Source organism: Podarcis bocagei (genome assembly GCF_964188305.1).
Source record: "Podarcis bocagei genome assembly, chromosome: 5".
Lineage (NCBI taxonomy): Eukaryota > Metazoa > Chordata > Lepidosauria > Squamata > Lacertidae > Podarcis > Podarcis bocagei.
This window is the reverse complement of record NC_138129.1, coordinates 9,195,846-9,210,936: the sequence shown is the minus strand read 5'-3', so window position 1 is coordinate 9,210,936 and position 15,091 is coordinate 9,195,846. Positions and strand designations below refer to the sequence as shown.

Here is a 15,091-nt window from a genome sequence, read left to right as displayed (position 1 = left end):
GATTCTATGACCCCAGCCCCCAGAACAGGCTGCTATCCGCAAGCCGTGGGAGAGCTGCGCGAAGCCCGAAGCCTGGGGCGTGCTGAGCTCAGCGCGCCCCAGGCGTTGGGGTGCAGGCAGCTCTCCGCAAGCCGTGGGAGAGCTGCGCGAAGTCACACAGCTCTCCCACAGCTAGCGGATAGCTTCCTGAAGCCTGGAGAGCGAGAGGGGTCGGTGCGCACCGACCCCTCTCGCTCTCCAGGCTTCAGCGAAAGCCTGCATTCGCCCCATAGGATGCACACACATTTCCCCTTCATTTTTGGAGGGGGAAAAGTGCGTCCTATAGGGCAAAAAATACGGCAGATAAAATATTGGTAATACAAGCCATAGGAGGGAAACCTGTCCATTTCAATGTCTCATTTTTCCAGCTTTAGATTCACTTCCTACATTTTTTTGCACCTGTTTGCTTTTTAAAGTTTTAATTCTCAGCATTTCAGTGCATATTCCTCCTGGTACATATGTTTTGGCAAGCAACTCTCCCAATATAATGTATTTTTGTATGCTATTTTCTCTAATAAATGTATTTTTGTACACCTTTTTTGTGAGGGAGGCTTGGAAAACCTCTATCACAAAATTTTGGGAGGTGCAAATTTTGAAGGATGGGATATTGGTTGACTGAAGTTCAAATTAGATAGGTTCACATTGAAATGCAAAACTGAACCAAATTCCTTCCTCGTTCCTAAGTCACAGGGTGTTAAAAATACATAGAAATATCAAAGGGAAGGGAAAAGGACAAAAAATGAAGGCCTACAGATTTATAGTGCAATCTGATGCATGTCAACTTAAAGTAAGACCCATTGAGGTCAACAGGGCTTTTGAGAAGACATTTGAGGATGCACCGATACAAAACATCTAGCAGCTGAAATATAAAATTGAACAGCAACTTCTAGATACAGAGAGCTTGTTATAATGTCTTATTGGAAACGAACTTGCAAACAGCTGCTCTAGCTGATTTTAATTTTTAAAAATGTTTTAAATAGTTGATTCTATCTGTTTTTACCAATAATATTATTGTTTTATTATTTTTGTAAACCACGTTGAGGGTTTTTGTCTGGTTTTTTAAAAAACAATTAGGGAGTATATAAAATTTTATGAAATAAATGAATAAAATAATAGTGTTCTGTGCAAAAATATAATTAACTGCTCATCTAACTACAGTTATTAGAATTCTATGAATGCAGACATGGCATTTGTTCATACAGCAGTTTTGGACCCAACAAAAAAATAGAGATGGAGACACTTCAGTTTATACTAGGCTTTAAACCTGAGAAACATCACATACTTTTGCTTGTTCCTCTCTGTAATACCTCTATGATAGGGGTCCACGTTGCTCCTGTCTTGCAAATGATGAGCTAGAAGTCACAGATGTGAGTCTCCCAAGGCTACCTGGAGAAACCACAACAATTTTCCATCTTTTACAACCAAAGCTAGAATCCTGTCTCCACTGCGTCCCCTGCAGGCTTGTTCTCTGACCACTTCCTGTTGGCTTCCTTGTCCCCTTCCAGCCTTATCCCAGTACAGCAGTGACCCACGTACAGAATGGGACCTGAATACATACTCCACCCGGGATGAGGTGTTAGAGGCCCTGAGGAGCTTGCAGTATAAAGGAGGCAACACATTCACAGGTAACGCTCGCTGCCTCTCTAGGTCAGGTACAGCGGCCGGTTAGGCATCGCCAGAAAAAGAAAAGAGGATTTGCATCATACCCTCCCCACCCTAAAAAAGATTTGCATAATATTTGCATATTGCAATTTATGTGTATTGACACAGATTTGGACATAATTCACTGGGGAACAATTCTTTTTTCATTTTCTGTTGCATGAGAATTTTCAACTGTTGTTATATGTTCTTTCAATGCTGATTTTAAATGTTGACACATTTTTGTCTACTTGAAGAAGCCATGGTCTGATCTGAAAAATATTTAGGTTACAAAACTATAAAAATAAAGAAAAATTAAGTTTGCGAAACAATAATTATCATCTGGTTAGGATAGATCAACGTGTCAGTGTCCACTTATCCCCAGTGTAAATATGACATATTGGCAAAAGTCAGAAATTGAAATACAACTATAGCGCGTACACGAAAATCGATTTCAGATTTGAAATCAGCATTGAAAGAACATATAAGAACAGTTGAAAAATCTCATGCAACAGGAAATGGAAAAAATAATAATTGTTCCCCAGTATACTGTATATCCCAAGGGAATACATTTTTTTGCATACCTCCAGCTATACATAGATATACATGTCATTTTTCAATGCTATACACGTCATGTTCAGTGCTATATAAGTCACTTAGATTTATAGTCATATTGTACTACTTTGGCTACGTGTTTAATAAAATATTGAATTCTTGCATTGTGAAAAAGAAAGATTATGGTGAAAAGTGAAAAACATGAATTGCAAAAAAACTAGAGCTTGCAGAACAAAACCAACTTCAGATATGAAATCAGGACGTCAAAATTAGGTTGGAACAACTGCAGGTGTCAATGCAAAAAAAAAATTGTATTATTGTAACATAAACAGAAATACAGTACATTGCACCACAGTGGGCAAGATGTCACCCACAGCTCCATGATAAGATGGAGAGCACATGAAGGGAGAAATTGAGTATTGCTCAGTAGGGCACTTCCAGTTCTTGCTTACCTCCTCTAAGCTTTTGTTTAACCATGTCAGTCCCCCCAAGCCAAGCCTTCTGCCTTTCATATTTTCTTTTTCCAAGGACTGGCGCTGACGCATGTCCTGGAACAGAACCTGAGGCCCGAAGCTGGTGCTCGGCCAGAAGCCCCCAAGCTGATCATTCTCTTGACTGATGGCAAATCTCAGGACGATGCCAGTCCGTCCGCCCAGACCTTGAAGGATATGGGAATAGAGATATTTGCTGTTGGTGAGTTCATGTATCCGTGGGCTTCTGATTTGTTTTATTACAAGTGTTGGTGCTGACCTTGAAAGCCCTAAATGGCCTCAGCCCAGTATAATTGAAAGGGCGTGGACTGGTGACTGGGAGTGACTGCCGAGACCACATAACACTGGTCCTGGAAGACCTACATTGGCTCCCAGTACATTTCCGAGCACAATTCAAAGTGTTGGTTCTGAACTTTAAAGCCCTCAATGGCCTCAGCCCAGTATACCTGAAGGAGTGTCTCCAGCCCCATCATTCAGCCCAGACACAGAGGTCCAGCTCCGAGGGCCTTCTGGTAGTTCCCTCATTGCGAGAGTCCCTTCTAGTGGTTCCCTTCCTGCGAGATGGGAGGTTACAGGGAACCAGACAGAGGGCCTTCTCGGTAGTGGCACCCGCCCTGTGGAACACCCTCCCATCAGATGTCAAGGAAATAAATAACTATCTGACTTTTAGAAGACATCTGAAGGAGGCAGCCCTGTTTAGGGAAGTTTTTGCATGTTTGATATTTTATCGTGTTTTTAATATTCTGTTGGGAGCCACCCAGAGTTGCTGGGGATACCCAGACAGATGGGTGGGATATAAATAATAAATTATTATTGTTATTTTTGTTGTTGTTGTTGTTGTTGTTGTTATTTGCAATTAAAAAAATGAAAGAGTGTTTTGATGGCATGGGAAATGTCAAGAACTGGAGACTTTTCATTCTTCCTGAATGCTTTAGAATTCTAGTACCAAAAAGACTCTTCGCCAGACCCTCTGTTGCCATCTCATACTGACAGCCCCTTAGTATCAACCCGAAGTCCAGAAGGCCTGGTCATGATTTGCTATGCCTGCTCACTATTAGCCATTACATTACAGGACCCTGTACATGTAAGCGAAACACACACAAGGTGTTGAGCTGTTGAGCTGGGTAGCGCGGCCACAGTGAGAGCTCCCATTTTGGAGGGCGCCATTCTGGAGCCCTTAGAGCAGGCATCCCCAAACTCAGCCCTCCAGATGTTCTGGGACTACAGTTCCCATTATCCTTGACCACTGGTCCTGTTAGCTAGGGATGATGGGAGTTGTAGTCCCAAAACAGCTGGAGGGCCAAGTTTGGGGATGCCTGCCTTAGAGTATTCTTTTCTAGACTTTTCTCATCCTCTTTGGGCTCTGGAGAAGGTGTCCCCATGAACCACGAGGACTTCCGAGCTCTCTTCCACCATTTCAGGTTAGAAAAAATTGAATTATTTATTTCCTGGCTCTGCACATATACACAGTCATGTGCGAATCAGTTCTGCGTAAGTGGTGGGAATGCCTGTATACATTTTTGGGTGTTCCAGGCACTTTTCATACGGTGTATTCTTATACTCACCATGGCCCTGTAAGTATTGTAAGTCGCATAGTGTAAATCAGGGTTTCCCAAACTCAGGTCTCCAGCTGTTTTTGGACTACTGCTCCCATTATCCCTGATCACTGGTCCTGCTAGCTAGTGTGATGGCCTGGGATTCAGACTCGGATGCTGAACCTGAGAGATCCCAGCCTGCACAGGATTCCCCGCCTCCAGAACCTGCTGAGCCGGGGCTGGGGCATGAGCCTGAAGGGTCCTCACCTGTGCTGGATCCTCAGGTGCAGGCACCAGCTGAGTCTGCTCTGGCTCCTGAGGGGATGGAGGACCCATTGCCTGCAGGTGCTCCACTCTCAGCCCCGTCAGGGGGAAAGTGAGGTTGCCTCTGGGTCCGGTAACCCTCCAGCCTCTCCTGAGCTGCAGAGGCTCAGGGCAGAGAGGCGGAGGGAACTAAGTTCCTGCAGGAGGAGTGCTCACCTCCAGGCCAGGAGAGGCGAGTCACCTGTGGACCGAGACCGCCCTATGCCTCGGGGCAGATAAAAGCCAGCCAGCCCCAGTCCCAAGTTGCAGGAGCAATGTTGTTGGTAGCCAGTTCTGGCCTGCACCCTGTCCTGCCGGATCTCCTGACCTCACCGGACTCCCTGCCTTGGACCCAGCTTCAGCTTTGACGGACGGCCTCAATACTCTTCCCTCGACCTCGGACTGGACTTGCACCTTGCCTCACGGAAACCCACGGGACCAGCACAGCTAGGGATGATGGAAGTTGTAGTCCAGCAACAGCTGGAAACCCTGTTGTAGATAGATGGAAGGAAGGCTCAGAGAGAGAGTTGTGCCAAAGATCAGCTAGGTGAGTTTGTGGCAGAGAAACCATTTGATGCAGGATGTCTCAATTCATGACTCTTACTGCTCAGCTGTCAAGTCATTTGTCCACCTGGTACCTACTTAATTTGCACACGGGACTCAGAGGTTTACTTCAATTTCCTAGGGGTGAAAAATGCAGACGAGGCAGAGTTGCGCCATGTGGCCTCCGAACCTTTGGAACTGACGGTGTACAATGTGCTGGATTTCCCTCTGCTCAGCTCTCTGGCCGGCCGGCTCACCCGGGTCTTGTGTTCCCGGATCAAGGAGATGAATAAGGAAGAGAACACAGGTGATGTGAACACCCCTTCCTTGTTGGGTTTCACGTCTTCTAAGGGAGACTCCACACCGTCAGTGTTTTGTGGGACAGATTCAAGCACATATCCGGAAATCTAAGGTAAAGGGGACCCCTGACCATTAGGTCCAGTCGTGGCCGACTCTGGGGTTGCGGCGCTCATCTCGCTTTATTGGCCGAGGGAGCCGGCGTACAGCTTCCGGGTCATGTGGCCAGCATGACTAAGCCGCTTCTGGCGAACTAGAGCAGCACACGGAAATGCCGTTTATCTTCCTGCAGGAGCAGTGCCTATTTATCTACTTGCACTTTGATGTACTTTCGAACTGCTAGGTTGGCAGGAGCAGGGACTGAGCAACGGGAGCTCACCCCGTCACGGGGATTCAAACCGCCGACCTTCTGATCGGCAAGCCTTAGGCTCTGTGGAAATCTAGTTTTGTGCAAGTAAAACAGATTCAAGGGCCCTGTCACCCTAGCACAGCAACTCCGCTTTAAGAAGGAAGCAGATTTTTTAAAGGAAATTTAAATCAAACAGGGATATGCATTAAAAAGTGTGGGTGGACACAGGGCTAATAGAAAGACATGTAAACGCCTTGCTAGCAAACAAGGGTGAATGCAGGATGGATGTTCATTCATCCTTCAAACAAATCAGAACAAATGCTCAATATTGACTGGTTGGTTGATTGAGTGCTTAGATTTTTGACTTGCCCTTTCCCATAAGGTCCTAGGGTGGGTTGCAACAGTAAAATATACCATTATAAAACAAATGAAGACCAGTATAATCTAATTTGGTGGGAACAAATTGGGATGAATGCTTAATTGTCTGGAGGAACCCTTAGACAGTTCTTTCTTACAAAACCTTCTCTGCTTGAAGTTCCTCCATGAGTCGACCACCCGCCTCCCCCTGGTGGAAATAAAGACACATGACACAATTATTTAGGTTAATGGGCTAAAAATGGCTACAACTTTATTGGTTACAGGTAATGAGTGGTATTGGCTTAGGCATTGGTCCTAATGACTATCTGGCTTCAGCCTGTCTGCTTGAAGTCCAGGAAGGGTTAACCACCAGTAGGGGGAGTCCTGATGATGTACATCAACTAGGAGCTCCCCCGGGGTCACTGCTTGGGAGCGTGCCTTAGGTCCTCACCTCCATAGGCTTTGGACAGGGCCACGCCCCCCTTGCTACGAGGTAGGTGAAAACCAAGTGGCTGGTGCCAATTTGCCAAGTGGAAAAAATTCCTGCCAGCCCCCTCAATGGCGACCAACCGAGGTCCATAGCAATGTTGGAAAGAAAACCTAAAGGGTGGGAGGGTGGGAAACCGGAGAAGCTGAAGCAGCCAAAAGAGGGAGATCCCTGGCAGCGTCAGCGCTAAATAGCGCAGGCCACGCCCCCCCGGCCAGCCAATTGGTTGCCCAGGGGATGACGCAGCCGGGGATTCCCTCAATCGCGCAGAAGCTGAGAGCCAGCCCCTGCACACGTGGAGGGGGCGTGAAGCCCACAACCCCCCAGCTCGGAAGTGGCTTTGTCAAACTGGTTTCACCGTTTGGAAGTTCCTTCTAATTTTTAACCAGAACCTACCCTCTTGTAACTTCAAATCAAGTCCTGTGCTCTGGGACGGCAAAGAATCTTTGACCTTGTCTATGTGGCGACTCCTTCAGGTATGTGAAGAGTGTTGCCATGTCTTCTGTCCTCCAGATGAAACATGAATCTATTTTACAACTCCAATCTGCTTATGACACTGCACAACCATGATGGAAACCTTTCCAGATGTTGCTGGACTCCATCTCCCATCAGCCCCATCCAGCAAGGGTCAAGGATGATGCGATTTGTAGTCCAGCAACATCTGGAGGGCCAAAGATTCTCCTTCATCACAATATAAGGTCCCCTCTCCTTTTTTAATCTCAGAACAGTCTCTTGAGTAACATTAGGTTGAGAGGTATTTACTGGCCCACAGTTTTGGCTAACAACCTTCATGTCCGTGTGAGGACTTCAGATCAGATCTCTCTACTCCAAATCCAGAGCTCTTTCTGCTACGTCCCATAATAAGAAATGGTTGCCAAATTTGCAGGTGATGACCCTCTCAAAGCCATTCTGGTGAATACTGGAGCCCACCTGAGCCCAACCAATCTTGCTATAAAGGAGGTAACATCCAGAAGTATACGCCTCATCTGGAACCCCCCTGTGATACCACCTAAAAAATATAGGGTGGTCTATTACCCCTCTAGGGGTGGGATTCCCAAAGAGGTAAGTGGTCCTGTCTTTGATATCTTAAACTTAGCTGGATCAACCAGGTGGGCACTAGCAATGGCACATTCCTAACAGTCCAAATTAGAGAAGAACTCATGGGACTGCACTGCTTGCCTCTGATTGAAGGCAAGCAGTATGAGTTGCTAGGAATGGGCAAATATGTCAGTTTTCTTTGCTTCCAGTTTCTCATCTTTCCAATCTTACGTCCAGTCCTCCACATTTCCACATCAGTTAGTGATTTCAGGGGGTGTGGGATCCTGCTGAAAACTTGTCTGCGTGAATTTCATTTTTGTGTTAATTTCTTCTGCTGTGCCCATTTTTATATGGAATTTTTTGCCAGATGTGCACATTTCCCCAATGCAATTTCCACAAATAGAATGCAGTTTTGGTACGTGATTTTCACTAATATATGTATTCTTAACTTAGCATGTGCATTTTTGTACATGTTACTTGACTGGAGAATTGTACTACAAAATTCAGAGTGACACAATTTTCTGAGGATTGCAGCGTTTTTGTGCTCATATTGCTCTGTAAAGTGTGAACTTGGTAAGCTGGCCTTTAAATGTGGATAGAATTGAGTTTCTGAGACCTTTGGGTATAGGGCGGTACAGAAATAAAAACAAACAATCATCATCATCATCATCATCATCATCATTATCCATCCTTATGAGCTGCTGAGGTTTGTATGCCAAACTAAACTCTGGCAATCTCAGTATTGGAGACCACCTTAGGATCCATTTGTGTATGCTATTTTCACTCATGTGCATATTTAGGCACATTCCCCTCTGACATATGCATTTTTGTAAACGCTGGTTGGAGAAGTGCGTCACAAAATTCAGAAGCGTGTGAATTTCAGAGGACAGTTGCATTTCGGTTTATGCATTGATTTGAAATGTACTAATTAGGTAGTTTCTCATTGAAATGCAAACAAAACCAGATTTTTTTGTAAATAAATTTATTAATTTGGTTTTTCAGATTAAAATTTTACACATATCCAACATACATCATAGAAAAAAATTCCAAAGAATCTCCTGTACTCCCCTCCTCCCCTTTGTGGGTTCTATTGTTAATCATTTCCTCCTGCATCTTTTATAATTAGCCAAATCTTTTGCCTCTCCGTTGTGTCCAAAATTCACCATTAAACTACAAGTGTTATTCCAAACCTACTAACAATGTTGACTGTTTACAGTGGTTTTTAAGATACATTTTCCCCATTCCTTATTAAACTTTTGGTCTTCCTCATTTGTGATTCTTCAGGTCATTTTTGCCATTTCGGCAATATCTAGGCAACACGAAGTCTCTGAAAACCTTTAAATGAAGCGAGGTACTGCAGTGACTACATTATTACATGAGCACTGTTCCACAGCATTTGATATTTTCATTTACATACATTCATTCGAAATAAGATGGTTTTATGAAGCAATTCTATATCCTCCCACCACGCTGACAAAGAATTCTACGAAACAATAGTCAATATCTGGAATCACTGTTCAGTGTTGGACCTTACATTTGCTGAATACACAAAGCTTCACAGCCTGTCTTTCATCGTACAAAGTCTGGTACCTCGCTTCATTTAAAGATTTTCAGAGACTTTGAGACTAAAGATTTCATTTTGTACTTATTATGGTTTGAAGGAATTCTATAAAGATTGTCTATTGTGTATGTACATGGTCATCGTGTTGCCTAGATATTGCTGACGTTCTCTTTGCAGCACAGAGGTTTGTTTAATTTTTGCCATTTTGGCATAATCCATCGACTTGATCTGCCATTCTCCTCTGGTAGGGACTTCATCTTCTTTGAAACAAAATCAGATTCCTTCCTCATCCCTCATCCCTCAGTACAACTTCTGTGTGTATTTTTAGGTTGTTCTAGAGGGGGCAGCCTCGGCCGTGCAGCTCCTCAACTTGACATCCCACACAGAATATCTGGTTTCAGTGTTTCCTATTTATGAGAACGCGGTTGGAGATGGACTCAGAGGCATCACCTCAACGTGTAAGCCAGGAATTGATTGACTGGTCTTCGGTTTAATTGTGTCCCAGGTGCTACTTTGATAGCCATGCCCTGTATACTAAGGTGACCAGATTTTTTTCAATGAATCCGGGGACACTTTTCAACCTCAGTGGATCTCATCAGGAGACTGATTTGTAAATCTGGGGACTGTCCCCAGGAAACGGGGACATCTGGTAACCTTACCTTATACCAGCCAGAAGGTCTTCCTCTGAGATCATGGCTCAGATGATCTTTCTCCTACCTTTGAAGCAGACATTCATGGCTAATAAAAGACCTCTATCGAATAAAGAGAATATTTAATTTAAAAATTGCTTAATATTCTTAGCCTTGAAATATTTTAAGCCTGTTATTTGCTCAACGGTTAATAGATATTTAATCTGCATAATTTGTAGACTGTGCAGATACGTGTGTTTATTTTCAGAGCAAAGTAGCATGTTGTTTTGCCTGGCAAATGTTCACATTTGGCAGCTGCTTTGGGTGAGGAAACGTACTTCCCTTTGATAATTTCTCTTTTAATGTTTTGGCCCCATAGTGCCTCTCTCTGCCCCTGGGTCCCTCAGAGCTTCTGAAATCAGCCACAACAGCATACGACTGAGCTGGGAGCCAGCAGATGGAGCTAGCCAGTATCTGGTTCTTTGCTCCTCAGCACCCAATGGAGCAGAAGATGTTACCAAAGAGGTAAAGGATATTGGTTTCAACTGTAATCACAATGGTGGGTTTGGTTTTTTTTGAGGGGGAGGCAAGATGCATCCTCTATACAAAGCAAAGTGAGATTTTGATGTTGGGTTCACCCCTGAGTGGACAGGTGAGTTTTACTCAGGCTCCTGAATGCGAGTGCTGTTAGTGCCTGCCTAATACATTGGTACCTCAGGTTACATACGCTTCAGGTTACATACACTTCAGGTTACAGACTCTGCTAACCCAGAAATATTACCTCAGGTTCAGAACTTTGGTTCAGGAAGAGAACAGAAATTGTGCTCCGGCGGTGCGGCAGCAGCAGGAGGCCTCATTAGCTAAAGTGGTATTTTGGGTTAAGAACAGTTTCAGGTTCAGAACGGACCTCCAGAACGAATTAAGTACTTAACCCGAGGTACCATAATAATAATAATAATAATAATAATAATAATAATAATAATAATAATAATAATAATAATAATTTATTTATTCATTCATTCCCCCAGCCACTCTGGGCAGCTTCTAGCAAAATATTTAAATACACATTAAAATGTCACACATTAAAAACTTCCCTAAACAGGGCTGCCTTCAGATGTCTTCTAAAAGTCAGATAGTTGTTTATCTCTTTGACATCTGATGGGAGGGTATTCCATAGGGCGGGCACCACTACCGAGAAGGCCCTTGCCTGGTTCCCTGTAACTTTGCTTCTTGCAGTGAGGGAACTGCCAGATAGCCCTCAGAGATGGACCTCAGACTGAACGATGGGGGTGGAGATGCTCCTTCAGGTATCCTGGGCTGAGGCCATTTATGGCTTTAAAGGTCAGCACCAACACTTTGAATTGTGCCCAGAAACGTACTGGAAGCCAATGTAGGTCTTTCAGGACTGGTGTTATGTGGTCCTGGCGGCTGCTCCCAGTCACCAGTCTAGCTGCCGCATTCTGAATTAGTTGTATTTTCTGGGTCACCTTCAAAGGTAGCTCCACATAGAGCGCATTGCAGTAGTCCAAGCGGGAGATAACCAGAACATGCACCACTCTGGAGAGACAGTCTGCGGGCAGGTAGATGGAGCTGGTAGACAGCTGTCTTGAACACAGAATTGACCTGCGCCTCCATGGACAGCTGTGAGTCTAAAATGACTCTCAGGCTGCACACCTGGTCCTTCAGAGGCACAGTTACCCCATTCAGGACCAGGATGTTCATTGGGAGCGCATTCCAAAGGGGAGATGCCACCACACTGAAAGCCCTGGTCTTAGTGGGTATAAGACAAACCATGGGAGCATGCAGAACTCCTAGGAGTGTCTCTCCCAAGGATCAAAGTGACTGGGATTGGTGTGTGCAATGCAATAGGGAAAGCTAGAATCTGATCCCCAAACTCCAGTTAGAAAATAACAACAACAAAAACCAACAAAAAGAGCATAGAGTCATAGAACTGTATAGTTGGACGGGACCAGTTGGCTGGAGTGTGGTGCTCACAATGCCAAGGTTACATAGAATCACAGAATTGTAGAGTTGGAAAGGACCTTAAGGGTCATCTAATCCAATCCCCCTGCAAATGCAAGAATCTTTTGCCCAACGTGGGGCTTGAACCCACAACCCTGAGATTAAGAGTCTCATGCTCTACCTACTGAGCTATCCAAGGTTATGTGTTTGATCCCCATATAGGGATCTGCATATTCCTGCATTGCGGGGGGCTGGACTCGATGATCCCCAGGGTCCCTTCCAAATCTACAGTTCTATGTTTGTATCATAGAATTGCGGGGCTAGAACCCACGACCTTGAGATTCAGAATCTCATGCTGCAGCGACTGAGCTACGTCACCAGCTACATGACACTCTTAAGCACAGGGCTGCATGTTTGAGCCACATTGGGTGAAAGATTCCTGCATTGCAGCGGGTTGCACTAGATCAGGCGTCCCCAAAGTAAGGTCTGCAGGCAGGATAAGGCCCAAAGGACTCGTTTATCCAGCCTGCGGCGACCCTGCTGCTCTTACCGGCGCTGCGCTGCACGGCTGCCCACTTCCGTGTCAGAGGAGCTCTGGAAATAGCTTGTGCACATGCGCAAGCATTATTTCTGGTCACATCCGGGTAGGAGAAGGCCCGTGCACATACACACAAGCTATTTCCAGTGCTCCTCCAACCCGGATGTGTGCTGGAAATAGCGTGTGTTAGGGCACGCACTCCTCCGCCCTCTGGCCCGCCGTGCGATCGGCGCTGGAGACACTGGCCCGAGGCGCGGTAAGTTTGCTGACCCCTTCACTAGATGACCCTCGTGGTCTTTTCCAACCCTGCAATTCTATGATTCTAACCCCCCAAAACGTTGGGAATCCACTGGCAGAAATCATGTGCGGTGCTTATGCAGTTCTGCCAGATGGGCGGAAGGTGGCAGCAGACTCGCTGTAATGAACATCTGGGAGCGTTAAAATGCAGAAAGGAATGAAAGGCTTTCCTCCATACTCCAGTTTGCAGACAGATGTGCCCAGGTAATCAGGGACCCTCCTGCATCCCTTGTTTAAGGGCTCACCTTTATTAACACTCCCAAACCCTCCTCTCCTCCTGTTTGTTCCACACACTGTGAAATGTTTTGCATCACAAAGGCAAGGAGCCTCTCTCTGGCCAGCTGTTCCCCTTTGCTGTGACTCTTTGTTCTTCTGTTGGGGCCTTGTTTGCTTGAGGCTGAGAACTTTCCCTGCTCCGATGAATGCTCCTGGGAGAGCTCTTCCGTATGTTTCACACTCGGCTCAGGTGCTTTGAAAAGCTTTCCCCTGCCCATTGCAAGGGTCAAATGCCTGCAAATATATTTCCGGTGCTTGCTAATGACCCACAACCCTTACGAGTGTCAGCGGGAAGCACTGTGAAGTTCATTGCAAAGTACAACGAATGCAGACAATGGCTGGAAGTATCCTGGCACCAAGGATCAGTTGAATTCAGGTGTGGGAATGGCATGATAAATGCTCTCCCATTTAGAAGCTAATGAGGTCAGGTTAGATTTTTTTGTTGGTTTGTTTTTGCTTTCACTTTCTCCCCCATCTGTGATCCCCAGCATCTGGAAATCAGGCAAACTGCCTTGACAATGGAGGTAAAAAATAGCCCTTGTGGTTAATAGCTAAAAAGGTAAAGGGACCCCTGATCATTAGGTCCAGTCGTGGCTGACTCTGGGGTTGCGGCGCTCATCTCGCTTTACTGGCCAAGGGAGCCGACATTTGTCCCCAGACAGTTTTTCTGGGTCATGTGGCCAGCATGACTAAGCCGCTTCTGGAGAACCAGAGCAGTGCACGGAAATGCCGTTTACCTTCCCACCAGAGCAGTACCTATTTATCTACTTGCACTTTGACATGCTTTCGAACTGCTAGGTTGGCAGGAGCAGGGACCAAGCAACGGGAGCTCACCCCATCATGGGGATTTGAACCGCCGACCTTCTGATCGGCAAGATAGCCAATTCTGTAGTTTAACTGTGTACCAGGTGAAGAGGTATTTTATTTTGCCTGTCCTGAATATTTTAATATTCAGTTCCTTTGCCTTTTTAAATGTGCCTGACAGGGGTGTTCAGTGCTGCAAATAGCTGCTAACAGTAAGCAATGTTGTCCCGTCCTCTGGTTGTCATGACAAAATGGCAATCAAAATGGACATTGGAGATTGTCAGGAGAAAATAGTCTTGTGCAAGGGGCATTTTTCTCCAGACTGCTTTAATTTCCAAACTTGATCAGCAAACACTTGGAATATACATGGGCTAAGCTTTGCTGTCATGCCTTGGTTGATTTAAGTTTCCTTAGCTTTTATTTCCCCCTGAACTGCTGCTGGTCTTTTTCTGTGTGCCCTGAAATTAAAATAGAAGAGAGGGAGCTGCCGACAATTGTTTAAGAATATTTCAGTTCTTGTACTTACCCGAATGAATCCCTAGCTGAGGAAGCCCAGAGTCAATATTGTTTGATTTTATTAGTATTATCATTGTGTTGTTTTAACTATTACCTATGTTACATAAGTTGTGCTTTATTTTTTGTACAGAAAACCCAATGCAATTTATTTAAAAAACAAACAGGAAGGGAGGGAGGGAGGGAGGGAGGGAGGGAGGGAGGGAGGAGGGAAGGAAGGAAGGAGGTAGACAACAGTGAGGTCAGTGTGGTCAGCAAACACCACCAGGAGTGCCAAATTGACTCCGCCAGAGAGTTTGCACCACACTGACCTGCCCAGTGCCTCACTTTCCTTCCTCCTGTTGGACAACAGCGACGCACTGCCTCACCTGGTCAGCTGCTTCAGTCTTCAGTCTTATTTGTTGGGGTTTAAAATCACCCACGACTCTCTTTGCACTCTCTCTCTCTCTCTCTCTCTCTCTCTCTCTCTCTCTCTCTCTCTCTCTCTCTCCAGGTTAAGGTAGAACAGCCTGACATTCTTCTTGAGGGCTTGTCCCCCAACACTGAATACTCGCTGGCCGTTTACGCAATGTACGGAGAAGATGCTAGTGATCCGGCGAGTGTACAGGAAACCACTTGTAAGTCCCAGCTGTGTGATTTAACGTCGGCGTGGCTTGGATAGGGTTCTCTGGAGGCTGGGGAGAAGTTCTGACTAAGACCCCATTCACACAATACGTTTAAAGCACCATGATGCCACTTCAAACAGCTGTGGTTCCCCCGAAATAATTCTGGGAAGTGGTTTCACAATGAATCCTTATTCACAAGGGGACTCTGGAAATTGTAGCACTGTGAGGGAAATAGGGGGTCTTCTGACCACAGCTCCCATAATTCTCTGGGTGA

The 15,091-nt window shown here is 45.4% G+C and overlaps 1 protein-coding gene across 1 annotated transcript in view; it reads left to right on the top strand.

The window, feature by feature from the left end:
- Positions 1 to 15,091, top strand: part of COL20A1 (collagen type XX alpha 1 chain) — a 141,200-nt gene that overhangs the window by 31,912 nt on the left and 94,197 nt on the right. The window contains exons 8-14 of the mRNA XM_081195997.1: positions 1,545 to 1,664; positions 2,761 to 2,925; positions 5,247 to 5,411; positions 7,481 to 7,656; positions 9,522 to 9,651; positions 10,202 to 10,347; positions 14,706 to 14,829. Coding sequence (XP_081052123.1) covers positions 1,545 to 1,664; positions 2,761 to 2,925; positions 5,247 to 5,411; positions 7,481 to 7,656; positions 9,522 to 9,651; positions 10,202 to 10,347; positions 14,706 to 14,829 — 1,026 coding nt within the window. The remainder of the gene's footprint in view (positions 1 to 1,544; positions 1,665 to 2,760; positions 2,926 to 5,246; positions 5,412 to 7,480; positions 7,657 to 9,521; positions 9,652 to 10,201; positions 10,348 to 14,705; positions 14,830 to 15,091) is intronic.